The following is a 26349-nucleotide window of genomic DNA, read 5'->3' as shown; positions in this document are numbered from 1 at the left end:
GTGTGTGTCTGTGTGTGTGTGGTGTGTGGTGTGTGTCTGTGTGGTGTGTCTGTGTGTGTGTGTGTCTGTGTGGTGTGTGTCTCTGTGTGTGTGTATATCTGTGTGTGTGTGTCTGTGTGTGTGTGTCTGTGTGTGTGTGTGTCTGTGTGTGTGTGGTGTGTGGTGTGTCTCTGTGTGTGTGTGTATCTCTGTGTGTGTGTGTCTGTGTGTGTGTGTCTGTATGTGTGTGTGTGTCTCTGTGTGGTGTGTGTGGGTGTCTCTGTGTGTGTCTGTGTGTGTGTGTGTGTGGTGTATATGTGTCCGTGTCTGTGTGTCTGTGGTGTGTGTGTGTGTGGTGTGTCTGTGTGGTGTGTGTGTGTGTGTCTCTGTGTGTATGTCTCTGTGTGTGTGTGTGTCTCTGTGTGTGTGGGTGTGTCTGTGTGGTGTGTGTCTGTGGTGTGTGTGTGTCTCTGTGTGACTCTGTGTGTGTGTGTGTGTCTGTGTGTGTGTCTGTGTGTGTGTGGTGTGTGGTGTGTGTGTGTGTGTGTCTCTGTGTGTGTGTCTGTGTGTGTGTGTGTGTCTCTGTGTGTGTGTGTGTCTGTGTGTGTGTGGTGTGTGGTGTGTGTCTGTGTGTGTGTCTGTGTGTGTGTGTGTGTGGTGTGTGTGTGTGTGTGTCTCTCTCTCTCTCTGTGTGTCCGTGTGTTTGTGTGTCTCCGTCTGTCTCCGTCTGTCTCCGTGTGTGTGTCTGTGTGGTGTGTGTCTGTGTGTGTGTGTGTGTCTGTGTGGTGTGTGTCTCTGTGTGTGTGTGTATCTCTGTGTGTGTGTCTGTGTGTGTGTGTCTCTGTGTGTGTGTCTGTGTGGTGTGTGTCTCTGTGTGTGTGTGTATCTCTGTGTGTGTGTGTGTGTCTGTGTGGTGTGTGTCTCTGTGTGTGTGTGTCTGTGTGTGTGTCTGTGTGGTGTGTGTCTCTGTGTGTGTGTGTATCTCTGTGTGTGTGTCTGTGTGTGTGTGTCTCTGTGTGTGTGTCTGTGTGGTGTGTGTCTCTGTGTGTGTGTGTATCTGTGTGTGTGTGTGTGTCTGTGTGGTGTGTGTCTGTGTGTGTGTCTGTGTGGTGTGTGTCTCTGTGTGTGTGTGTATCTCTGTGTGTGTGTCTGTGTGTGTGTGTCTCTGTGTGTGTGTCTGTGTGGTGTGTGTCTCTGTGTGTGTGTGTATCTGTGTGTGTGTGTATCTGTGTGTGTGTGTGTCTGTGTGGTGTGTGTCTCTGTGTGTGTGTGTCTGTGTGTGTGTCTCTGTGTGTGTGTGTGTGTGTATCTCTGTGTGTGTGTCTGTGTGTGTGTGTCTGTGTGTGTGTGTCTGTGTGGTGTGTGTGTCTGTGTGGTGTGTGTCTCTGTGTGTGTGTGTGTCTCTGTGTGTGTGTGTCTGTGTGTGTGTGTGTCTGTGTGTGTGTGTGGTGTGTGTGTGTGTGGTGTCACTATAGTCACAGCTGTCCCGGTGCCCGAGGCCAGGGCAGTATAGGGCCTCTGGAGTCGTGTGAGAGGCTGGCGCCTGCAGCCTGTCCGCGCCTGCCTGTAGCCCAGCCGGGAGAGCCCTGGGGTGCCAGCTCAGACAGCTTCTCTCTGCTTTCCTTGCTCCTGATGCTGCACACCCCTCAGACCCAGGCTCTGACATGATGGGCCTCTCTGTGGCCTTCTCGAGGGGTGATCAGCCAGCCCTGCTTGCATACCTCTGATGACGGGGAGCTTACTCCCACTCCGGCTCCCTGGGCGCCCGACCAACCCCTGCATGGCGTTGACAGGAGATACGTTTCCGCGCGCTGAGCCAGAGCCCGCCTCCCTGGAACCCAGCCTCCCCCACAGGGCGTCCGCTCTCAGGCCTAGGGGCTGGGGAAGCCCAACCTCAGCAGGTAGAGGGTGGGGCTCTGTCTGGAGGCCGGATGGCGGCATCAGTGCAGACAGGACCCTGGGTGTGCAGGACAAACCTGGGCCCGGGGGTCTGCTCGCTGGGCTGTTGCCGGACCCCCAGGCTCCCTCTGGAGGGGGCTCTGGGCCTCTGGCCTCACCATCCTCGGGTTCGCTGCTCTTGGTGTCGGGCTCTGGGCTGGCTCGTGATGGGCCTGGGAGCTGGGTGCCCTCTGACCTGTGGGGTGGGGGGGAGACACAGGTGTTGAGAGGGCGGGGGCTCCGCTGGTTTCCTGCGGGAGAGTGTGGGGTGTGGGCCCACCCTCCCCACTGCTAAGGCTAAGCTGCCTGTGACACGCCTGCCAAAGCCCGTGGTGGTCTCTGCGGCTGACCCCACCAGCCCGCTACCTGATGGCCAGCATCGCAGAGTCAGCTTTCCACGGAGGACAGTCACCCAGCTTCCCTTGCAGTTAAGACATAGGCTTGTGACGCGATTTTAGCCAATGGGACTAGAGGCAAAACACTCTGAGGAGCCTCTGTGTCCAGAGGGTGGGGGTCCTGGGTTCCCACCCCAGCCCTGCCAGAGGGACTGGCAGTGGGACTTGGGGCCCCTTTGCAGGTGGATCCCTGGAGCCGACGCCTCCGAGGTCCTCCCAGCTCCCGTTGGGTTCTCACCCTGTGCCAGTGGGCAGAGGGGCAGGAAGCCATCGGGGGGGACCGGGAGCGCCAACCCTCTGTGTTTAATGAGCCACTAACTCTGATGATGCCCTGCATTCAGCCCCCCAGGACAAGCCAAGGATGGGGAGGTGCTCAGCGGCAATCAGTGTGAGACCCCCTGGACGCGGATTCTTGGTTCTGAGAGAAACTGGAGCTTAGGGCATATCATTTGAGGTCTAACTGGGGAGGGGACAGTCCCTCTCAACTCCAGAGGTTCAGATCACAGCCAGAAGAGAAGACACAGGATCGCTTTCTCACAAAGACTGCTGACCAAGAACGGAATAGGCTTCCTTGGGAGGTGGTGAGCTTCCTGGCAGAGGAGGTGCGTAAACAGTAAGGGGCTTCAATATGTAGAATTTTGAATAGCGTCGGAATGGGCTTCCCTGGTGGCTCAGAGGTAAAGAATCCACCTGCCATGCAGGAGACACAGGTTTGATCCCTGGGTTGGGAAGATCCCCTGTAGGACGGCATGGCAACCCACTCCAGTGTTCTTGCCTGGAGAATCCCATGGACAGAGGAGCCTGGCGGGCTGCAGTCCACGGGGTCGCAGAGTGGACACGACTGAGCGACTAAACAGCAGCAACAGCAGTGCACAGTATCCAAGTCTTCCACTGTGAGAAACTCCTGTTTTCCCTAAATTATTTAAGGGCTTCAACAAGCAAAATGAGCTGGCGGGGACAGCCCTTATGAACAGTTTCCTAGCAGAGGCTGGCCCACGTTCCCCACATCCCCTCAGACACCGCAGTCTTTGAAGCTGGTTCCAAGGGCGACTTCCTGCATCGACACCGCATCTAATCTCTCAGCATCCCTGCGAGGTGCCAGGAGCTGCTCCGGGGCTGTGAACATGTCCTCCCACCACCCTCCCTGGATGGAGGCAGGGACCGTCCTGACCCCCGTTTCCCAGAGTGGCCGGCCCAGGCCACACGGCTCAGAAGTATAGGAACTGGGTTTACACTCCGGCCCCGCCAGGCGCAGGGGACGCTTGAGCAGTGAGCTCAGAGCTGTCCAGCCCAGCTGCCCAGCCCAGCTGCAGCCCTGGTTAGGAGGCCGCAGGTCACATGCAGCGGAGTCAGGAAGGGGAAACAGCAGGGGCAGAGCTGGGAGAGAGAGCACCACAGACCAGGGCACGCTCTGCAGTTTTCCAAGAGGCGAGACACAGCTGCGGAGAAACATGGGGTGTTCCTCTTGTCCAGCAGCTGGCCCTCCCGGCCTGCATGGCTGGCCCCTCTCCACGGGGTCCGTCTGCAGCCGTAGGCCCCTTCGCGTGTCACATGGGCGAGCCGAGCCATCGTCACGTTGGAACAGAGACAGCGAGCCTCCAAGCTCGTTCTCTGCCTGCTCCACGCACGTCCTGTCAGCCACCTGGCTCCCGGGCTGGGCACCTCCAGCCCTCGGCTTCTGGGAGGCGCCCGTCCTCCCCAGCACCCTTTCATTCGCTCGTCCTCCACGTCCTGACCCTAAACCTGAGGACCTCGTCTCTCTTCCTCGTGCGCACTTGCTCTGCGAGGGCTCAGCCAGCACCCCGGCTTCCAAACCTGCCTGCAGCCCTGGCCCCTCAGATCCTGTTTCCTCATGAGCCCCTCCCCTCCGTGGCTGCTGCCTGGTCACCTCCTCCTGGAAGCCCCGTGCAATCCCCAAGGCCTCCGTGTCTTGCATCTGCTCCTCTCGTTCCCCCACCGCTCCAGAGAAGGGTGCCATCTTGGGCCTCCAAGCAGTGGCCATTGGCTTTGGCCACCTGGAGGTCGTATGGAGAGGCCAGCCCAGGGGAGGGGGTAGTCACAGTGAGGCTGTGCACTGTAGCCCTCCAGGCTCCTCTGTCCATGGGATTCTCCAGCAAGAATACTGGAGTGGGTTGCCGTTTCCTCCTCCAGGGGATCTTCCTGACCCAGGGATCAAACTTCGTCTCCTGCATCGGCAGGTTCGTTCTTTACCGCTGAGCCACCAGAGAAGCCCATGCGTGTGCGTCCGGCTGACGCAAATGGCATTGCTGACTTTTCCCACCTCAACGGGTTAAGAAGACGCGTCTGTCTGTGTAGTATTCCTCGATGGACTGGCTGCAAACCCTCCCTGCAGTAGCTTGTGGAAAGCTCTGCTGGAATATTCTGGGCCTAGAAACTTGACGTGTCTTGGTCCCGGGACTGGACCACGGGGCCCGAGGTTTAACGAGGGCTTCCCATAAGAACGAGATGCGTGGGGCTGGTCCGGGGAGTGGACCTGGGGGGCAGGCGGAGGTCACCTGTGGCCCCCCTGACTTGCACCTCCGGCTTCCTGGAAGGCGCCAGCCCCAAGGTCACAGAGAGGGGACCTGTGACCGGTGAAGGGCATCTCTCCCCCAAGGCCCAGGCTGTCAGCACTTGCTGTCCTGGCCGTTTTCTGGAAGACAGCTCTGACCCAGTCCCTCTCTCCCTTCGAAATGGTTCAGCGGCTCCTACGGCCGAGAGAAGGGATCCCAGTATCCTTAACACAGCATCCACTGGGGGGCCTCCGAGGTCCAGGCTGGTCTCCGGCTCACTGCTGGTGGTGGCCTCGGGGCACGGACGGCCAGACTCACTGACCCTCTGGTCGGTCGCCCTCTGGATCCTTGATAAGCATTGCCAACACCTTACTGGGTACCGGATCCTGCTCTGTTCTTCCCCCTTAGACATGCACATTTAACTTTAAATTGAAGTCTAGTGAATGTACAGTATTATGCTAGTTCCAGGTGTATAGCAGAGTGGCTCAGGTGTGTGTGCGTGTGTGTAAATATATATATGGAAAGGAATATGAAAAGCCTGGAGAGGAATATGTGTGTGTACACACACACATGTGTTCTTTCTCAGCTTCTTTTCCATCATAGGTCATCACAGGCTATGAGTGCAGCTCCCTGGGCTGTACAGTTGGCCCTTGCTGTTTACCTGTTTTACAGACTGCAGTGAGTGTGCTCTGTGTGTGTTAATGGAAAAACTCATCTACTCTTCTGGAGAAGGCAGTGGCACCCCACTCCAGTTCTCTTGCCTGGAAAATCCCATGGACGGAGGAGCCTGGTGGGCTGCAGTCCATGGGGTCGCTAAGAGTCGGACATGACTGAGCGACTTCACTTTCACTTTTCACTTTTATGCACTGGGGAAAGGACATGGCAGCCCACTCCAGCGTTCTTGCCTGGAGAATCCCACGGACGGGGGAGCCTGGTGGGCTGCTGTCTATGGGGTCACACAGAGTCGGACACTGCTGAAGCAACTTAACAGCAGCAGCAGCATCTACTCTTCTGAGTAGCCCCCTAAGAAAGACTTACGCTCATTCCTGCCATTTCACAGATGGGCAAACTGAGGTGCAGAGCAGGAGGAGCTTGCGGAGACCCCGCGGCTCCCTTAGCCCGCTGGGTGCAGCCCACCAGGCTGGTCTCCAGCGCCCCCTCTCTCGTCTCGCCTCCCCGCCTGGACGCCCTGAGCTCCCGTGGTCTTCAGCGACTGTTGGTGTTCCCTGGAGGGACCCAGCACAGGACGGAGCAGCCAGCTGAGGCTTGTCGGATGAATGAATGAACGAATGAGGCATGGGTGAATGACACCGTTGGCGGCAGGTCAGGCGATGAGAGGAAGAGCGGGTCAGGTGGGCACAGGCCCCGCGCCCGACAGGATTCCAGCTCCTCCCGTCCCTCTGCTCTTGGATTGTTCCAGAAAGACAGTGAGAAGGGCATCAGCGTTCAGACCCCGGGGCCGTCCCAGGCCTGCGGGTGCGGCTGACCCCCTGCCCAGCCCTCGGAGGACTGGACCCTCCAGGCGAGAGTGAGCAGGACCTCCCCTAACCACGGGCACTTGGGGTCCCTGGCTGAACTGTTGACTAAGGCAGATTTCCGTTCACGGGAAACGTTATCACCCAGAGCAAAAAGCCGGCGTCTCTTGCAAAGATAGGAGGTAACTGGGAAAACACAGGGAGTGACCGCAGAGCCGCCAGCGCAGCTCCGTCTTGTTTTCCGTCCGCCTCTGAGCCAGGCCGTTGCTACTTTGTTGAAAAGAGAGGTTGGCGCTGTTAAGGACAGCTGGAGACGCACCAGATCCGGCCCGGGACCTGAGCCAACAGGGCTGAAGAGGCTGGTGGAGGCCCTCCCTGGCCAGCGACGCCCCTGCCCACGCGGGCCGCTCTCCCTGGGAGACACAGAGGGGCTGGGGGCGCTCCTGCAGGGAGGCCGGTCGCCCACAGGAGTCGCCGAACACCTCCCGCGCAGGCCCTCGTGAGGGGCGGCGGGCCCTCACGCCCAGCAGACCCCAGTCCTCGTCCTGCCAGAGTGTCCCCTCCAGCTGCACACATCTGCGCACCACCCGGAGCCCCCCCGGACATCTTCCTCCTGCTGGAGGCGGCGGCCAGCTCTGGCCCCAGGCCCGGCCTCCGACACGGCCTGACAAGGGCCAGATGTTCCTGAGTTCTCCCTCCGGTCCTGGCAGCTCCCAGCTCCAGGCTGCCAGTGGATGGACCCTCCCTGGGTTCTGCAGAGCTGCCAAATCTGTCTCCTGCCCCAGGACCCTGGCGTGACTGTGGGACCCTCCACGACTGCTCCTGCCCCCAGCCCCCAGCTCAATCCCCTGTTCATCCGCCAGGAAACACCGACGGCCCTGAAATGAAATACGGCGCTTCTGAACACAGAGGGTCCTGCCTCTGCTCAGTGATCTGGGGGACCTTAGGCAGGACTCAGGTGAACAGGAGGGGTGGGTGGGTGTGTGTGTGTGTGTGTGTGTGTGTGTGTGTGTGGTTTTAACCTGAATTATTTAGTCTGCTGCTGCTGCTGCTGCTAAGTCACTTCAGTCATGTCCGACTCTGTGCGATCCCATAGACGGCAGCCCACCAGGCTCCGCCGTCCCTGGGATTCTCCAGGCAAGAACACTGGAGTGGGTTGCCATTTCCTCCTCCAGAGGATCTTCCTGACCCAGTTATTGAACTGGGTCTCCTGCATCGCAGGCAGATTCTTTACCACCCGAGCCACCAGGGGCTATCTCTTCAAATCCATTAAGTAAAAAGAGTGAGATGATTTAAGGGAAAATAGTAACTAAAGAAGAATAATACAGGTTTAATGCAGAGATGGCAAAAATTGACACAGATCCTTAGAGAGTGTCTGAACTTTGGCAAACGCCTGGAGAGCAGCGCATCATGAGATCTGGGCACTGGTGGAGCCAGACCCTTGCCGTACCCCTCAGCCACTCATTCTGTCCCCTCACAGCAGAGGACCCCACCTTCAACAAACTGCCACCCTCTTTTTATAATGGTTATTTTGGAAGATCCCAAAGCGAGCTGAATAAGGGATAGACCCTGTCTTTACATATACTTTGAAAAACTTTTGGGTGATGCTTTTGAACTGTGGTGTTGGAGAAGACTCTTGAGAATCCCTTGGACTGCAAGGAGATCCAACCAGTCCATCCTAAAGGAGATCAGTCCTGGGTGTTCGTTGGAAGGACTGATGGTGAAGCTGAAACTCCAATCCTTTGGCCACCTGATGCGAAGAGCTGACTCATTTGGAAAGACCCTGATGCTGGGAAAGATTGAAGGTGGGAGGAGAAGGGCATGACAGAGGATGAGATGGTTGGATGGCATCACCAACTCAATGGACATGAGTGTGAGTGAACTCCGGGAGTTGGTGATGGACAGGGAGGCCTGGCAGTACCAGTCCATGGGGTTGCAAAGAGCTGGACATGACTGAGCAACTGAACTGATGCTTTGTGATTTAAAAGAGAGAGAAACGAATTTTACAGTACACATTTCAATATGTAAATAGTCAAGGTATAGAAAACTTTTAGATTATTAAACCTACTTAATAACGGCTTAGTTTGAATTTCGGCGAGGTAAGGTAATACTCAATCGGATGTTCGTGACACTCTTTCCCTAAGTTTGGCATCGATATAAGGGCTAGGGAAAGGGATTCAGATGGATGGATGGACAGATGGACACAGAGACAGATAGATATGCAGACTCCCTGGGACATGGAGCGACGAATGCAAGTGGACACAGGAGCTCCGTACCAGCTGGTTAAGCTTCACAAGTGTTATCATCTGTGATGTGTTTATAAAATGATGAGCAACCCTTGGAAAATTCCAAACAAACCATAACATAACCTTTCCTCAATTGACACAGCATTGCATTCTAAGACTCTGTGTATTAAAATTGTACCAAAAAAAAGTTGTGTTTATATGTAAAGCAGAGTTAGATTGTAGTCTCAGATAATTACAGTGAAAAGCATGTTTTTCGTGGGATGAACACCCAGCTGGGCATTTGGAAGCTATTTGGGGTACAAGGTAACCCTGGTGGGGGGTGTGGGACCTACCCAAAGGCCTGTGTCCCTGGGAACCACCCACCCCCATCAAGTGCCAGGAACACCGCCCACCTGGTCATGGAGACGAACAGGCCCTCCGAATGAATGTCCAGGATGTCTCTGGTGGGGATGCTGCTCCCATGGAGACACCTTGTCCTCTAGGAACGACCCTCCAAGACCCCACACCCTAACTCCTGCAACCTGTGAATGTAGTGAGATGTCACTCCTGGGATGGTGTTACGTTATATGGGATAGCTGACCTTAAGCCTGGGTATTATCTCCACCTCATCACAGTTAAAAAACAGAAAACTGTCTTGGCTGGTGCAGAAGAGGAAGTCAGGGAGACGTGAAGTGTGAGGACTTGGGTCATTGCTGGCTGGAGGATGAGCAGGGCCATGGGAGGCGGTACGTGGAAAGGGACCCCTGCCAACAGCCAGCAATGGACGGGGATTATAGTCGTAAAACCATAAGGACCTGAATTCAACTCCCCTTGGGTGAGCTTGGAAACAGATTCTTCTCTTGAGTCCCAGGTCAGCAGCACCTTGATTTCAGCCTTGTGGGAGCCCAGGCAGAGAGACTAGGCAAGCCTGCCTGGACTTCTGGCCTGCAGAATGTGAGATCATAAATGGATGTTGTTTTGAGTGCCTAAGTTGGTGGTAATCTGTTACGGTTGCATAGAAACTAAATACAACGAACCAAACAGGCACACCCATCTGCCTCGTTGGCACAACCTCAGTTATTCCGTCAGACACTACATGGCCAAGTGCCTCCAGACAGGAGACCTGACTGGTTTAAGCTGATCATGGCGATTCCTTCTTTTTGCCAAAGGTTTGTTTAGAAACAGGCATATGATGTGATCCTTGCCAGTGAGAAGTAAGACGATGTCTTCCAGGAGAATCTCTGGGGACAGAGGAGTTGAAGGAGGAAGTTATTTTTCTGTCTCTCGATGTGGCAGCGATGCCTGCGGCCATGGCAGCCATCCTGTGACCATGAGGGGCCTTTGCTGATAGACCAAGATGACAAGCTGAGGCAGACAGGGTGGGAAGCTGGAGAACTGGGTACCTGCAAACATCACTGAGCTGCTCTCCCTTGGGCTTCTCATGCAGGAGCGTCAGCCTTCCTGCGGTTTCAGCCGCTCTGAGCGGAGTTTTCTACTTGCAGCCTAAAGTATGGTCAGTGATAACAGCGTTGCTTGGGGGTTACACGAGGTTGTGTATGCGAGGCTGTCAGCGCGCTGCCTCGTGCCACCAGCGCACCGACACGGGGCTCTGTCCCCTCCTGCCTCAGCCCCTGCACGAGTCAGGCCTCAACCAGAGAAGGCGGGCCAGGACGGGATGCCCACCTATGTTCACGTCTGTACCTGCAGAGCTGTCTCAAGAGCTTTACCACCAGGACGTGCCCCTGTGACTGGGAGACCAGCCCAGCAAGTCTGAAATCCAGAGGAGGGGCTCACAGGCGTCTGGAGCCCTGGATGCAGTGGAACCCCTCTGTTTCGGGGACACCTTCAGCCTCACTTAAAGGCCTGTCGAGTGATTAGATCGGCTTCACCCAGATTATCCAGGATCATCTGTCTCTCTTACTCCAGTGCAACTGGTTATGAACTTGAATTACATCTGCAAAACACCCACGGCAACCATGGGTTAGCGTTTGAATGACTTGCGCAGTACCCAAATGGCTCAGCAAGGTGGTCCAGTCGGAGACCATCGAACACCCCCGGATTCAGCTTTTTTCTGAGCTGGATGGAAAATGTCACTCATGTTTGCTTCCCTCCCTGTGTTCGTCCCTCTGACCCCAGCGGCCCCTAAGCTTCAGGAAGCTCCCGGGCAGAGTGGACACTCGAGGCCTGGCTAGGAGTGGGGGCGCCAGGCGGCCGGAGGTCCCAGAGGCTCGCAGGCCGGCTGCCTTTCCTGAGCAAAGGCTCAGAGGAAGCAGAGACTCGCGTGTGCAAACACCAGAACAACAGGAGGAAGATGGGCTCAGCGGGGGACCGAGTAGGAAGAGCTAAAAATAAAGCCCGCAGAGTGGAGTGTGCAGACAGCGCTGGGGCCGGGGCGCCCTTCTCAACTGGCCCTTGTTTCTGCTCCCCTGCTGAACGCGGGGTGCTGTGTTTACTGGGGGCCAGGTGCAAGGGGGTGTCCGAGGAACCCCCCTCCAGTCCAGGCTGTTAATTCTGCTCTGTAATGCATCCGACAGATGCAGTGTGGCAGCCACCGTGTGTGCTGGAAACGGTGCACACAGTGGAGAGGCCCCACCTGTGGGAGCCTGCCTCCCTCGGGGCCACCCGGAACCAGCGAAGTCTGGAAATAAATGAAAGATGGGAAGGCCAGGGGCTATGAGAGATGACGGAGCAGAGGCCAGGGCCTCTGAAGATGTCATGGGATGTAGCTAAGACGGCTGGATGGATGTGAATTTGTCAGGAGTGCCCCAGCGTGGTCAGGGTGCCTGAAGTAGGCAGGGAGAGGTTTGGGGTGTGAGGAACAGAGAGGCTGGCGCAGCTGCAGCTGTGCATGTGGGCAGAGTGGAGGACACTGGGGCCGGAGTGGGGGCCCCACCACCGTGACCACTGTCACGGCCAAAGGCAACTGACTGGTCTGGCAGTCAGGCCACCCGGGGCCTGGGAGGCTGCCCCTGGCCTGGGGAACCAATGACATGGTAGGCTTGTCACCCATCTGCATGCCTGAGGCCACCCGCCTGGCCTGCAACTGGAAAAGCAGGATTCCAGAACATGGGGTCACAAAGCACCCCAACATAACCCCAGAGGCACAGAGCTGAGGCTGTTCCCGGGCCCCACCCCGACGGAAGCAGGAGAGCCCGGGACTCCTGGGCCCCTGAGGACTGAGTCCCGCCTGGGCTGTGCCCTGACTGCCTGCGTGACCTTGGCCAGATCGCCATCCTTTTCCGAAGGACACATTTACTGCCTAGATTGTTGTTGTTCTGTCGCTAAGCGTGTCAGGCTCTGCAACCCCATGGACTGCCGCGCGCCAGGCCTCCCTGTCCATCACCAACTCCCGGAGCTTGCCCAAACTCATGTCCATTGAGTTGGTGATGCCATCCGATCATCTCCTCCTCTGTCGTCCCCTTCTCCACCTACCCTCAATCTTTCCCAGCATCAGGGTCTTTTCCAGTGAATCAGTTCTTCACATCAGGTGGCCAAAGTATTAGAGTTTCAGCTTCAGCAACAGTCCTTCCAATGAATATCCAGGACTGATTTCCTTTAGGATGGACTGGTTGGATCTCCTTGCAGTCCAAGGGACTCTCAAGAGTCTTCTCCAACACCACAGTTCAAAAGCATCCATTCTTCGGTGCTCAGCCTTCTTTATGGTTCAGCTCTCACATCTGTATGTGACTACTGCATACATTGGCTTTAATCAAGACCCTTCTCCTGGCAGGAGCCCACCACCCAGACCCTAGGCTGTCAGTGGAAGTGTGGGCCCAGGCTGTGCCCTGAGGAAATCTAGCTGGGGACACGCATTTGCCTGGGGGTTGACGTCTCTGGGGGACACTGTCCATCAAACAGCTCAGCATGCTGTCGCCGGCTCCTCCCCCTCGCTGTCTCTGCTCGTCCCCGCTCCCTGCCCGTGGGCCGTGCCCGGGCTGCTGCTCTCACTTGGCCGTGCACGTGTGGCTTTGGGGGCAGGCCTTGCTCTTCTGGGTAGAAGAGGACAGATGTCCGCCTGCCTTCTGCCTTTAATAGTGTGGTGACGGCCACATGTCTGAGGGACATCTCTGCAGATGCATCACACGACCACTGGAAAAACCAAAAAGCTTTGACCAGACGGACCTTTGTTGGCAAAGTAACGTCTCAGCTTTTTAATATGCTGTCTAGGTTGGTCATGCTTTTCTTCCAAGGAGCAAGTGTCTTTTGACTTCATGGCTGCAGTCACCATCCGCAGTGATTTTGGAGCCCAAGGAAATAAAGTCTCTCACTGTTTCCATTGTTTCCTCATCTATTTCCCATGAAGTGTTGGGACCGGGTGCCATGATCTTAGTTTTCTGAATGTTGAGCTTTAAGCCAACTTTTCACTCTCCTCTTTCACTTTCATTAAGAGGCTCTTCAGTTCTTCTTCACTTTCTGCCATAAGGGTGGTGTCATCTGCGTATCTGAGGTTATTGATATTTCTCCTGGCATTCTTGATTCCAGCTTGTGCTTTACCCAGCCCAGCATTTCGCATGATGTACTCTGCATAGAAGTTAAATAGGCAGTCTGATAACCCCCAACTTGGGGCCTCCCTAGTGGCTCCGACTGTAAAGAATCTGCTTGCAATGCAGAGACCTGGCTTTGATCCCTGGGTCAGGAAGATCCCCTGGAGGAGAAAATGGCAACCCACTCCAGGATTCTTGCCTGGAGAATCCCGTGGACAGAGGAGCCTGGCGGGCTACGGTCCGTGGGGTCGCCATGAGTTGGACTGGAGTGAGCAACTGACACTTCCACACTTTCACTTAACCGCCCACTGAGGGCTTCTTGTGCTCCAGCAGGACCCCCGGAGTCAGGAGGAGCCGGTCGCCTGACCGCCGCCTCCTCAGCCTGTGCCCAGTGGGACCCTTTGCTGAGCTCGGCTCCCAGGGTCTGTGACTGTGAACGTGACCGTGTGTGAGTCCCGAGGCATGGTGTGCACTCCCCTGACCCCCGAGGCCCCGGCTCAGCATCCGGCCCGTGTTGCCCTGACACCCACGGGTCATTGGAGCGCTCTGCTGGCACCGGGGTGACACCCGCTCTCCGACCCAGCGTGACGGGAAGACACCAAGACTCGCTCTGGGTGACCCCTTGCCGGCTCCTCCACCCAGAGGAAGGTTCCCCTTGTCCAGGCTTCCGCTGCCTCCCGCTCTCCTGTCTGTTTTACCCTGCAGAGGAAGCGTCTCAGGCTGGAGAGGCTCCACCCAGCTCCGGGTGAGCCCTCGGGATGTGGGCTGGTGGCCCGTCCCTTCTCGGGCGGTGCACCCAGAAACAGCACCCTCACCGGCCTCGCCTCGTGTCCCCCGTCTGCCCGTCTCTCTCCACAGCCTGAAGGGGCGCCGTGCAGCTCAGAGCAGCCACTTCGCTCCCTGTTTGTCTTGCTCGTTCTCTGGGGCGAAGGCCTCGTGCCTCAGCCCGGCGCTCAGGGCCTTTCACCGCCCCCACCCGCGCTCCCAGCACCCTCTCTGCCACTTCCCACCTCACACCCGCCAGCCAGTCTGTCTCTGCTCCCTCGAGGCACCGAGCCTTTGTTTGCACTCACAGTGACCTGAATCAGCCCTGCCTGAGAAAACTCCTGTTCATCCTTCAGCACCCAGCTCGAGTGACGGCTTTCCCCCAGAGATGCCCCGGCCGGCATCACGCATGCCTCCTCTGTGCTTGCCCACACTCGGCAACTCCGGCAGGCCCCTGACACTCAGTGGACATTGCCCACTGCCCGTGGAGGTCCCCACGCACAGCGGGCTCTCCGGGGCCAGACTCTGTCCAGGCCCGGCCTCCGGTTCCTGTCAACAACACCGACTCCCATTACCGTTACTGTTTATGGGGGATGCTCTGAGAAGGGACAGATACAAAAGTCATCTTCGACTTTATCAAGGATCTTCTCAGCGCTCAGCAGCACTCCAGGTGCTTCCTATGTATTGGCACCTTATCTTCAAATTCCCTGTGAAGCAGGTGTCAGAATAGTTACTCTTCTTGCCCTGTTTTACCGATGAGGATACGGAGGCTCGCAGCGGCAAGAATGATGCACACAGGTCAGCGCCCCAGAGCTGCACCCCCAGTCTGCACCGCCCTGCCCCCACCTCACTGAGGGCGCGGGGTCCCACCCCCACTTCACAGCGAGGAAAGGGAGGCTCACAGAGGGCAGGGACCAGCTCACGGGCCCGTGTAAGCGTCTGGGAAAGCTGGGATTCAAGTCTAGGCCCAGCTGGGCCTCCCAAGCCTGCCCCCCCGCCCTGAAACCCCTCTGCGGCTCGGCCCGGGGTGGTCCAGTGGGGCAGGCGCCAGGCCAGCACTGGCCCTTTGTGAGCTGGGGTATTGTCCCCGGGAAAGGCCTTGGTTCCCACGAGCGGCCACCCACACGCTGGTTTCTCAGGATACTGGGAGCTGCATCCCCGCTCTGCCCCAGATGGCCCCCTGCCCTGCTGCAGGCCCCCCACCCGTCTGCCTCCCTCCTGACCCCCTGACGTTGCCCCCAAGCCCCCCAGGCCCAGCTGCCCTGGTTGGGCGGGAGGGAGAAAGGCAGTGGCCCGCAAAGCCCTCATCTTTGTGGAGGGCGGCCCAGTGGGCGGCCCTGCCTCCCTCCGTCTCCACCCCACACCCCAGTCTTTTCATCCTTCCCGGCAAACACAACAAAGCCACAGAGGAGGCCGGGTGGCCCTTTCTTCAGCTCCAGCTGAGCTGGCTTTTTGGTCTCTTTCTGAAGGCGGAGCGCACCCCCCTCCCCCTGCCCAGCAGTGCCAGCCCCAGGCTGCCTGGCCAGGTGTCTTAAAGGGCCAGCTTCTCCTCGACAGCGCAGGGCAGGGGCAGCGGGCAGACAGGTGGCTGAGACTCGAGGCTTCGAGAGAATCCGTGGTCACCGAGTGGTGGGCGGCTCCGCTGGAAGCAGGGTCAGGCCCCGGGACGGCTCGGTGCCCGCCCGGCACTGGACGCCCATGCCCTTGCTGCTGAGACGTTCCCGAGGCTGCTTCCGTCCACACGCCCGTTGGTCCCGACACTTGCTCATTCATTGTCTTCCTCGGGGCCCTGGGCTGGGTGCTGGCCTAAGAACCTCAAGCCGTCCTGCTTCCTCGCAGGGTTCACGGGCTGGGCCCGGAGACCGGTTATAAGCCCATCCTTATTGGGCTGATTGGCCCGTCCTCCCTGCAACTTTTGAGGCACAGGACAGGGAGGTCGGGGAGGATGCAGAGTGCCCCCAAACACCGCGAAGCGTTCAGCGGCCTGGAAGAGCGACTCTGGGGTGTGTGTTATTCAACATTTCTGGGACGTGCACTTCTGTGATTCTCCTGGGAGGAGCTCAGACCCAGAGTTCGGCAGGGTTCACTGTGGGTACATGTACGTTCGGTAGGTCAGTCACCATGGTTTGGCCAGTCAGAGCATCACATGATCCTGACTCCTGGTGGGTTCAGGGATGAACATGCTTCCAAGTTGGTCCATTGAGGCTCAGCCTGGCACTTCAGCAGGCTAACTCAGACAAGAGATGCTCTTTCTACTGGACTTGGAGCTTTGTAGATGTCAATGCCTCAAACGCCTGGGAGTGAAGCCCAGAGCTTCCGTATCCTGGTGACATTGAGTACCTGGATCCAGCCATGCCTGAAGCTGGCATCGCCTAAACTTTAGTAAAAGCCAGCTTCTTTTTTAAGGGAGTCAGGCTTTCTGGCACTCATTAAGAGACCTGGCTGATGGAAAGAGACGAGGAGAGAAAGCTGGAGAACGTTTGGGGATAGCTTGGGAGGAGTGAGAGGGAAACGCTGTATCCAGATGGAGGGCTAAACGGCATCGTATAAATCATGGTGTTAAACATTCCTTGTGAAACTGCATCACTGCATCGTAACCCGCGTCTTCCCCCCAGGATCATCAGTCGTGCTTGCTCTGCTCACACGAGTGCCGTGGGGAGGGACTGTCTTGTGGGATTTGGAGGAGCCGAGTCTGCTGTCTGGGACAAGTGAGCCTGAGGAGGGCAGCTGTGGGCAGCAGGAGCCCCGAGGTTGACGGGGCCGTGATGGGCCCCGAAGTCCTTCTCTGCAGGTGGGCCGGCTGGCTGAGCTCCAGGAGGCTGTGGACTGCGTTGATGTGCCGGATTCCTGTGTGAGATCCAGGACCCTCATGGTTCCGCAAGCAGCGGTCGCTCCCTTGGGACCCTGTGCACAAAGCACAAGTGTGTCCCCGTCTGCAAGTTCATGGCCTGCTCTGCTCAGCCCCAGGGGCCCTCAGAGGGCAGTGGGCATGCCCGCGTCCGTTCTGTGTGCCCAACGTATCCGCACAGGGCTTTGTCCGTGGAAGGTGGTTAGGAAATGTGGGACGAATACATGAGTGTCTCCAATGGCTCAAATACCTCCTGTCTGTTCTCCTGGGTTCCTAGTCAAGACGGTGGATGGAGGTGCTCTGGGAAGTGCCCTGTCTATCTTCAAAAACACAGAGTGCTGGGGAATGCAGAGCCAAGGTCACAGATTAGAAGGTAAGATGCCCCGCTTGTGTGCAGAGCGGGAGGTGGCGCTGAAATGCCCCCGAGGGGTCAGGACTGGGGGTCTGAGGCCCAGGTGGCACAGGGGCCGTCTCATCCACGGTCAGAGGCGAGAAAACCCCACCAACTGCTTCGGGATGCTGCCCAAGGTGTGGGGCCCAGTTTCTCACCAGCTGTGCAGTGAGAAGCCCTGAGCTAAGAAACGCGTCTAGAAAGCAGCCCAGAGTCAGGCCCTGGTGAGGGCAGAGAGGGGACACCTTCCCACTGCGATCAGGGGACCCTCCAGGGTCCTGACTTCTATCAAAGCTGGGCTCAGGGCAGCCATCCCCATCATGACGGGGAGAACTGGACGGGCTGGGGTTACAGCAACGCCAGAGAGATGAGAGGGGGCGGCTTCCCTGAGAGACAGGGCAAGGCCTGGGAAGGGAGGTGAAGGCCTGACTTCTAGAAAGAACTCAGAGCAGTTCCTCCTGAGGAGGGGCTTTGCAGGGGAAGGAGTCTGGTATGGAGTCGGGAAGCTCAGCTGAGTCCTGGGTCCCTCGAGCTTGGTTTTGTGACTAGTGTTCTTGGCTGTTCTGTCCCCTTCCCTTTCCTTTCTTCAAAGACAGAAAGCGTTGGGGGCACGTCAGCCTGCAAATCTGCAAACTCTGACTAGAGAAGACAGACAGAGAAGGCCTGCTCCGGGGCTGGGCCAGGCTTAGGGCCGGGAAGTAAGTGGCAGCCACCACCTCACCACCACAGGAGGGCCACTGTCTGCCCTGGTTTCCTCATTCACTGGGCGTAGCCTTTGGAGCCTCTGCAGTATCTGTTCTCTTTTCCCTTCCTAAGGTGGTGGTTTGGTTGCTAAGTCGTGTCCAACTCTTGCGACCCCATGGACTGTAGCCCACCAGGTTCCTCTGTCAGTGGAATTCTCCAGGCAAGAATATGGGAGTGGGTTGCCATTTCCTTCTCCAGGGGATCTTCCTGACCCAGGGATAGAACCAGGAGTCCCAGTTTTGTTTCAGATATCAGTATTACCTGACTCTCTTGCAGGTAGAGGCAGCCACATGATGCAGTTCTGGCCAAGTGGCAGGAGGTACAAGTTCCAGAGGGAGAAGCGGGGTTGGGAGGGCTCTCCCTGAATATCAAGGCAAAGCTCACTAGCAGAAAGCCTTCTTGCCCTCAATGTCACTGGCCCGTCTCGTGCCTGGATAGCAGACATGGGGTCTGGAGCCGCAGCAGCCATCTTGTAACCATGAGCCAACAGCAGAGAAGGTGAGTGGAAATAAAGAAAGAACACGGGCTGTGGGGCAGACAGACCTTCCTTCTCCGCTTTCCGGCCGTGTGGCCCTGGGTATGTCACTTAACTTCTCAGAACCTCACTTCCCACAGTTTATAAGATGGGGCAGAACCGCTCCCTTGCACAGTCTTGAGATGATTAACTTACGCATTGGCTGTGGATCCACGTTTTGCCCTGTAAAGAGCTATATGAATGTTTGGAGTTACTTTTACAACCATGCTGTAAAGGACAGTTACTTTTGGTCAAAAGAAAGAAGAGACCCTTTACTTCTCTTCTTGGAGAAAGATCCAAGGCTGGACACGGGCCTTAAGCCAACTGGCCCTGCTCCCCAGCTGATCAGTTCTGCAAACAGGAAGTGACCGTCCAAACATTTGGAGCTGCAGGAGGCTAGCCCAGAGTGGGCCTCTTCCCTCCAGCATTATGCTTTTTCGTGTCCCCACTGAGAGCACCTCAGAACTCAAGGACACGGTCCGCCCGGTGAGGAACTAGGTTCAAAGCCACCCCTTCTGGCTGCCCCGCCCGCCAGTCCGGGCCAGACCAGCTTCCTTTCGCACTGGAGGCGGACAGCAGCCCCAGTGAAGCCTCCACGGCTTCATGCTGTCCCGAGGGAAAGGCTGACGTCCTCGCCGTGACCTTGGTTGGCCCGGTCCCTGCCCGCCTCTCCCGCTCCACGCCTCCAGCTGCTCTTCGTTTCTGGCCGGGGCCCAGGTCCCTCCTGCCTGTGCGCTTTCCGTTTTCTGGAGCACTGTCCCCTCCTCCCGTCCCTGGCCCATCTCGCATCTCGCCAGGTAACCCCGCCCCCAGCGCCCTCCTTCTCTCTCAGGTCTTCCGGTGCCGCGCAGGGCAAGGATTCCAGAACGTCGGTTCACAGTGCCCGCCTGCCCCCCACGCCACCCCCCGCAGCCTCACACAGCTGCTGCACAGAGCCGCTGCTCAGTATATGGGGGAGGCAACCCGGGCGCCTTGGAATTGGAAACGGTGGGAGCTCTGTTCACTGAGCACCTAAATGAACCAGGCAGGGCCTCACGGCATCTTCACAGCCACGCGGGTAGGCAGGAACCGCAGTCTCCATTCCACCCAAGAGGAAACAGGGACTCGGAGGGGGCCAGTGACTTTCCCAAGGTGTCACGTCGTCAGAGGTCCTGCCAGGATTTGAACCTTGGTTCCAAGCCCAGTGTCCCGCCTCGGTGGACCTAGCACAAGGAGTCCGGCCCGTCTGTTTCCTCACCTGGAGAAGGGGGACATCATGGTACCTGCCTCCCAGGGCTGGTGGCTGGGAGGACTCAGTGAGTTAAATCACCTGAGTGCTCAGAGGCCGGCCCATCTTAGGTGCTCAGGAACCCTCAGCTGTTACCATCATAGTACCGCACTGATCAGTCAAAACAAACATGAATATACATGTCCTATTACCTGCCCATCCCATGACTAGGCAAATACAGGGACTTGATGGGTGAACCTGGCCATGGATGGATGGATGAGTGGATCCATGAACACGTGAACAACAGGGAACCATGAGAACGAGTGGGGAAGAGGAAAGCCCAGAGAACGGGAGGGGATCCCCGACCCCAGCCCCCCGCTCACCTGTAGCGCCGCAGCTCGCCCTCCAGCAGCCGCAGCCCGCGCTGCAGGCCGGGCATCTGGCGCGCCAGCGCCTCGAGCTCGCGGACGCGCCCCAGGCTGCGGAGCACCGCCGCCCGGGCCTCCTCCGCGCGCCGCCGCACCTCGGCCTGGCCCCGGCGCAGCCGCCCCGCTTGGGCCTCGGCCGCCGCCAGCGCGCCCCGCGCCTGCCGCAGCTCCCGCGCCGCCGCCTCGGGCTCGCCGCGCGCCGCCTCCTGGGCGCCCGCCTGGCTCTTCCAGAGGCCGACCTGCCGGGACAGGGCGGCAGGGCGGGTGGTAAGCGCCTCGCGCGGGACCCCGACCCGGCCCAGAGCGCGAGAGCAAACCCACCGGGGCCATGTGAGCTCGCCCTAACTCTGCTAAGACGGGAGCTCGCGTCCCGTGGTAACGGGTGCCCCCGGGTAATGGACGTGGGCGAGCGAGGCTCGAAGCTCGCGCTCTGTTCTTGGCGCGGTTCCAGGGAGTCCCCAGACTCTTCTCCACCCACCTCCTGCCCCTGGGGCACTCCGCCTCCAGCCCACAGAGGTGGTCCTCTCTGCCTGGCCTCAGGTGCATCTTTCCGGCCCTGCCCACTCCTAGCTGCTAGGCAGCGGCTCCTTAAGGGCGAGGTTTCCTTCTGCTGTTTATGGCTGTGCCTTCAGGCGCCTAAAATAGGCCTGGCACACAGTAGGTGTTCAGTAAAGACTTAAAGAAGGGAGAAGGAAAATGGCAACCTACTCCGATATTCTTGCCTGGAGAATCCTGTGGACAGTGGAGCCTGGAGGGCTGCTGTCCATAGAGTCGCACAGAGTCGGACACGACTGAAGCGACTTAGCAGCAGCAGCAGCAAAGCCTTAAAGAACGAATGATCCTGGACCATCGATCTTAGAGTAACTTCCCGCCCCAGGCTTTGCTTCTGGGATGCCCGCGGGCGCGGCCCTTGCCTTGGCCACTAAAATCTGCCCCTGGACCCCTGGGCGCTTCTGGGCCTCTCCCTACCCCTCGGGGCTGTGCCCGGGCACGTGGGGAGCAGGCAGCTCCCTCAGAGGCTGTTCTGGGCCTCGTCTGATCCCGCACCTCTTGTCGTGCCCTTTGGCACAAGGCTGGTGCTCAAGTGCTTGCTGACTGAATCGCAGACGCTGCCCTGGGTCTGTGCCTCTCTCGGCACCTGGCCCCCACAGCGCTGTGGGGTGTGACACGGTGTGACAGTATTTAGCACCGGGGACGGAGGCCAGGCCCCGAGGCAGGCCCTGCAATGTCTGTTGAGCGACTGCACAGAGCTGCCGGTAGGCCCCTTTAGGCAGGGAGCTCCTAAAGGGCGGGACAGAGTCTTCCTCACACCTTATCTCCTAGGCCTCCCCGAAGCCTCTAGAGGCCTATGTGAGCCCGTCCGGGTTTCCAGGAAGCGTCCGGGCCTGGATCAGAGCGCAAGAGGAGACGGGTGCGGCTGGGGATGGTTTCCTCAGTGGGACTGGGGTTTGGGGATGGAATGGGCAATGTGAGTAGGAGAGAGGCCCCGAGCGGGTGGAGCGGCTGGACAGCAAGTAGGCTCAAGCCAGGCGGGCTGCCCCCTGCTCGTCCCCTCCTGCCCAGGAGGGGCTGTCAGTCCGCCGCAGTCGCAGGGGTCCCGTCCTTACCCGCCCACCCCCTTCCGCCCCGGCTGCGGGCGCACCTGCAGCGCCAGGCAGCGCGCGTCACTGCTCTGCAGCGCGGCCCGCAGGTCCTCCACCAGCTCGCGCAGGCTGCTGTTTTCCTCCTCCAGCCGCGCCAAGCGCTCGCCGTCGGGGCCGCCGTCGGGGCCGCCGTCGGGGCCGGGCGGGCGGGCAGCTCGGCGGCGGCGACGGCGCGGGCGGCGCAGGCGGATCTGCGTCTCGATGTGCTCGCTCAGAGCGCCGCGGGGCAGACGGGGCCCGGCGCGGGTGCCGAAGTAGCCGCAGAGGCGCGCGTGGAACTGGCGGAAGGTGAGCTCGGGCGGCTCCGCGCGCAGCGCCAGGCGCGCCTCCTCCTCGGCATCCTCGTCCCATTCGGCGGCCTCCCCAGCGGCCGCGTCCCCCGAGATCACGTCCCCAGAGTTCGTGTCTCCGGCGGCCGTATCTCCGGAGGCCTCCCCGGGGGCTGCAGCCCCCTCGAAGCGCAGTCCCAGCACCGCGCAGAGCGCGCGGAAGTCGGCGCGGGGCAAGCGGCCGGCCCCTCGGCTGTCCAGGTGGTGGAAGACCTCCTGCAGATACTGGTCCAGGCCGGTGGCCAGCACCACGATCTCGTTCTCCACGCCGCGGTCCAGCCCGTAGTGGTGCGCCAGGGCGCTCAGGAGCCACTGCGTGCGCCGCGCCGGCCGCCGGTACGGGTCACTCGCCGCGCCTTCCATGCCGGCTTCCGCGCCCGGGCCGCTGGGCTCCAGCGCTGCTGAGCGCCCCTCCTCCGGTCCCTCCGCCCACCACTTCCAGGGGCGGCCCCCGGCTTTCTCGAAAGGAGGGGCTTAGCGGCGGCTGGAGCGGAACCGGCGGCGTCTAGCGGCGGCGCTGTGTTTACCCGGGTGGGCTTCGCGGGGGCTGGGGAAGGGGACCCAGAGGCCCCGAGGTCCCCGTGGGGCTGCCACCGCATGGCCTCTCTCCCGATCTCGGCGACCCCTTATCGCTCCCGGGGCGTTCCTGGCGCCTCCTCTTCTCTTCCCACTCCGGGGGTCTGTCGTCTTTCAACTCCCTCCTTGTTCAGAGTGTGCCCCAGGTAGGGGTGGGCGTGGGTGCGGGATGGAAGCTGGGGGGCGCTGGAGGGTGGCGGCCTGGTTCTCTTGCTGGGGGCGTGTCCCCACGCCCACGCGCCCCTCCAACCCTTCTAGTTGGAAATCCAGGAGAGTCCGGCGAGCTCGCCTGGACCACCATACCCCCGAAAGTGCGGGGAAGCACCTTCAAGTCACCTACTGGGTCCCCAAACCGCCTTCTAGCTCCACCAGGGCGGGGGCACGGCCCTCGCGTGGTAATGAGCCGAGGAAAACCAACCTGGAGAAGGGGATGCCCTAGGGCGGTCCCGGTGGATAGAAACCCATCGGAACCAGAACCTTGCTCTCTAAGCTCTGGGTGTGTTGGGGCGGGAGGCGGGGTAGGAAAGCTGAGGTCTTCTTTCTTCCCAGCCGGTTGTGCTAAATAATGGTGAGCTGGCCCTGTAACCAGAACCGTTGAGCAAGGAGCTGGGGGGTTAGCCAATCAGGTAGCTGTCTGGCCAGACATTTTCTCTGATGCACTAGAACACCTTTCTGGAGGATAAAAGTCAGCCTCCCAGGTAAAGTAAGGCTGCTTTCCTGTTTTTCTTTTCTTTTCTTTTTTCGCTCAGGAGAGGTGGAGACATGTCCTAGTCTGATATCTGCCATGGGAAGCGTCTTCCAGCCTCGAGGGAACAAGAAGCAGATTTCTTCAGCTGTCCGAGGCTAAGATGGGCAGCATCTGGCCTCATGTACAGCTCTAGGAATTCAGACGTCAAATCCTGGAGTTTGAAAAAGCACCAGCGTCTGTCTCCTCTGTGCAGTACCCCAGAATGCGCACTTTGTCAGTTGGGCAAATTTCTATCCATTCTTGACGACTTTGCCCACCATGTGTCTCTGCCAGGAAGAGTTAGGTGCTCCTTCTCAACCTAAAATGTTTTGTATGTGCATTAAAAGAAATGATTAAAGTAGTAGCAGTTCCCTGGTGGCGCAGTGGTAAAGAATCCACCTGCCAATGCAGGCAGCGTGGGTTCGATCCCTGGGTCAGGAAGATGCCCTGGAGGAGGAAATGGCAGCCCACTCCAGTATCCCTGCCTGGAGAATCCCACGGACAGAGGAGCCTGTCGGGCCACAGTCCATGGGGTCGCAGAGAGATGGACACGACTTAGCAACTAAACAACAACAGTTTTTAGTTTTGTTGTTAAACGACAACAAAACGTTTTACATCAGCTCCACGTCTTGGTCTCTACCTTAGAAAAACACACACGCAGGGTGTTCATTGCTCTGTTGTTCATGATAGTGAGAGACTGGAGACACCGCCCTACCCAGGATGAACAACCAAACGAGGATGAGGGGAGAAGCGAGCTGTAGCACGTTGCATACAACGTAAGCCCGATGTCACAACGAACCCGCACCAAGCGGTGCCAAGTCTTTTCAGCGCGGACGTGCGTGTGAGCGAGTAGAAAACTACGGAGGGGTGGCAAGCAGATTCCGTGGTTGTCTCCAGGGGTTGGAGGCATTTGGCTTTCACTGTAACATCTTCCTTTTTCACAGGGCGGTGTATTTGCTTCTTTTCTTTTCTTTTTTAGGGGGAAAGACTTTCTTTACCATTTACAGCCCACAGAGTTCACCCATTTAAGGTATATAAACAAATGGCTTCTGGCATATTTATAGAGCACAGAACTGTCATCACAGCGTTTTACCTTTGCATGTATGTATTTGGCTGCACCTCTGCGCCCCCTGTGCCCTCCCGGCCTCGCCTCCTGCACCGCCTCCCTCACTGACCTCCTTGCGGTCCTTCTGACTCACCTCGGGGCTTTTGCATCTGCCTCTCCCAGGTGCTTAGAGCCTGCCCCCTCACCTCCAAGTCCCTTGTGCCAAAGTCATCTCCTCTGCCAGGCCTTCGGTGACGAGCCCTCTGCACCCCTAACAGACTCTCTAGCCTGGCGTGTCAGTCTGTCTGCCTGTATGACAGACGCTGTCAGCCACGAGGGTAGGGACGTGTGCCTATCTGTCCACTGGGTTTGGTGTTGGGGACACTGAGTGATGACCTCCAGCTCCCATCTCAGCTGCCTCCCCATGGCTGCCTCTGGGCACGGTGTGGTGAGTGGCCCTCCACATGCTTTCTTTGCCTATAGAGGATTTAAAGTGTTTAATTTTGATTTTTCTCTCTTTTTTTTGGCCACACCGAGAGGTATTTAGGACCTTAGTTTCCCAAACAGGGATCGAAGCCATGCTCCCTGCAGTGGAAGTGCAGTGTCTTAACCAGGGGACCGCCAAGGAAGTCCCTTTAATTTGTGTTTTAAAAGCAACCGTTGCCATTTATTTGCAGGCCTGCCTCGAGGGCTGAGGTTCACAGGCCAGAGGTCCGGTGTGGCCCCGGGCCCACACAGGGCCTGGCGTTAAGTAGGCACTAGTTACGTTGTTTTCCTGGAACACACTTTTGTAGACGTGAACACGCTGCTTCAGAAGGAAATCACGGGCATGTCTGGAATCGGAGCATCCTTCTGCCCAGGGATGATGGAGTCTGCGAGATTCCAAATGTTGGTGATTGGTTGGACCCCCTATCTGGGCCGTAGAAACTTCTAGGCTGGGAGTCCCACTGCCCAAGGGGTTGCTGTGTGCCTTTAGAACGCTGAGTCTGGAACCTGGCTTGAACTTCTGAGCTGCATCTTGAAGACGAATCTGACTCAGTCTCATGTTAATGCTGAGGGCCGATGACCCTGTCGCTGCAGCTGGCGACTGCTTTTGGGGAGGGAATCCTTTCAGCGGTCAGTATTCAAAGCCTTTAAATATCTTGCCTGGAGCCGGCGCCTGGCCTCCGCCCCCCGCAGCTCCGCGGGGGCAGGGGAGTGTGGGGTGATAATGGGGGGCTGTCAGGCCTGTCTGTCTGTGGGGCTGTGTTACCAGGCGCCTCTGAAATCATTCCGGTTTTTGTTTCAGATTCCAAGTGAGCAAACTCGGAAGTCTTCTGCGCTTTTGTCTGGGCTGGGGGATGGGCGAGTGTCTGTGGGCGGGAGAGGCCCTCGGAGAGGAGCGAGGTTTCTGAAGTCAGCTCAGTATTGTTTGAGCCGTTCCAAATAGTATGTTGTTCACAGGGTCTTCAAACAGCCCAGAAAAATGCTCAAAAGCAAAAACATCCCCCATGGCGCCAACAACAAGAGAAGAACAGAGCTCTTCTGATGCATTGTTTTCAGATGTTTTCCATGCATTTGGGCATGAAAGAGCTGTGGGAGTGACGGGATATTCTGTCTTCATTGGCGTGGAAGTTATTAATACATGACTGTTATACGTCAATCAAAGCACTTACAAGGGTGAATTTTACGGGACGTTTCAGTTGTACCTCCTTAAACTTGACATAAAGAAATGAGTTGGGATGCTGCTGTCGGGCTCTTTCTTTGCACATCAGCCATCTTGCTAAGTGGCTCTGCCATCATTAGCATTCCCGGGCAGCATTCTTCTCGAAGGCTGGTCCACGCGCCCGCTTAGGACTGACCCAGGAGGTGGACATTGCGGTGGTCTCTCTCCATTCCAGCAACACTGTCAACAGTTGGCTCTGTCTCCGGGGCGACTTATTGCCCAGCCGAGGGGCGTGGACACTTTACAAGCCCTTGATGTCGTCAAGCTGTTTGTCAGAAAGTGTGCATCATCCTGCCCAGTCCCCTGGAGCATCTGGAATTGTCTGAGAGCTGTCGTTTCTGGTGTTGAAGCTTTTACATTTTTAAGAGTCTTGGTTGGGGGCATTAGCTGAGTGTTTAGACATCGTTTTACTTCTATT

The 26349-nt window shown here is 58.1% G+C and overlaps 1 protein-coding gene and 1 long non-coding RNA gene across 2 annotated transcripts in view; one reads left to right on the top strand and one right to left on the bottom strand.

The window, feature by feature from the left end:
- Positions 1 to 25977, bottom strand: part of EFCC1 (EF-hand and coiled-coil domain containing 1) — a 34644-nt gene extending 8667 nt beyond the window's left edge. The window contains exons 1-5 of the mRNA XM_086365478.1: positions 25882 to 25977; positions 22808 to 22889; positions 21549 to 22351; positions 19862 to 20145; positions 1956 to 2113 (exon numbers count right to left, since the gene is read on the bottom strand). Of these exons, the coding sequence (XP_086221604.1) occupies positions 1956 to 2113; positions 19862 to 20145; positions 21549 to 22351; positions 22808 to 22889; positions 25882 to 25977 (1423 nt within the window). The remainder of the gene's footprint in view (positions 1 to 1955; positions 2114 to 19861; positions 20146 to 21548; positions 22352 to 22807; positions 22890 to 25881) is intronic.
- Positions 22341 to 25948, top strand: LOC147348752 (uncharacterized). The gene is made up of 3 exons (XR_015151916.1): positions 22341 to 22600; positions 23204 to 24211; positions 25670 to 25948. It is a non-coding gene; the product is annotated as an uncharacterized LOC147348752 (long non-coding RNA).
- Positions 25978 to 26349: the final 372 nt, after the last annotated feature.

Source organism: Bos grunniens, chromosome 22, assembly GCF_055505025.1.
Source record: "Bos grunniens cultivar Pamir isolate PY7600 chromosome 22, Bosgru_T2T1.0, whole genome shotgun sequence".
Lineage (NCBI taxonomy): Eukaryota > Metazoa > Chordata > Mammalia > Artiodactyla > Bovidae > Bos > Bos grunniens.
The sequence above is the reverse complement of the archived record's forward strand: the minus strand, read 5'-3'. Positions and strand labels throughout refer to the sequence as shown.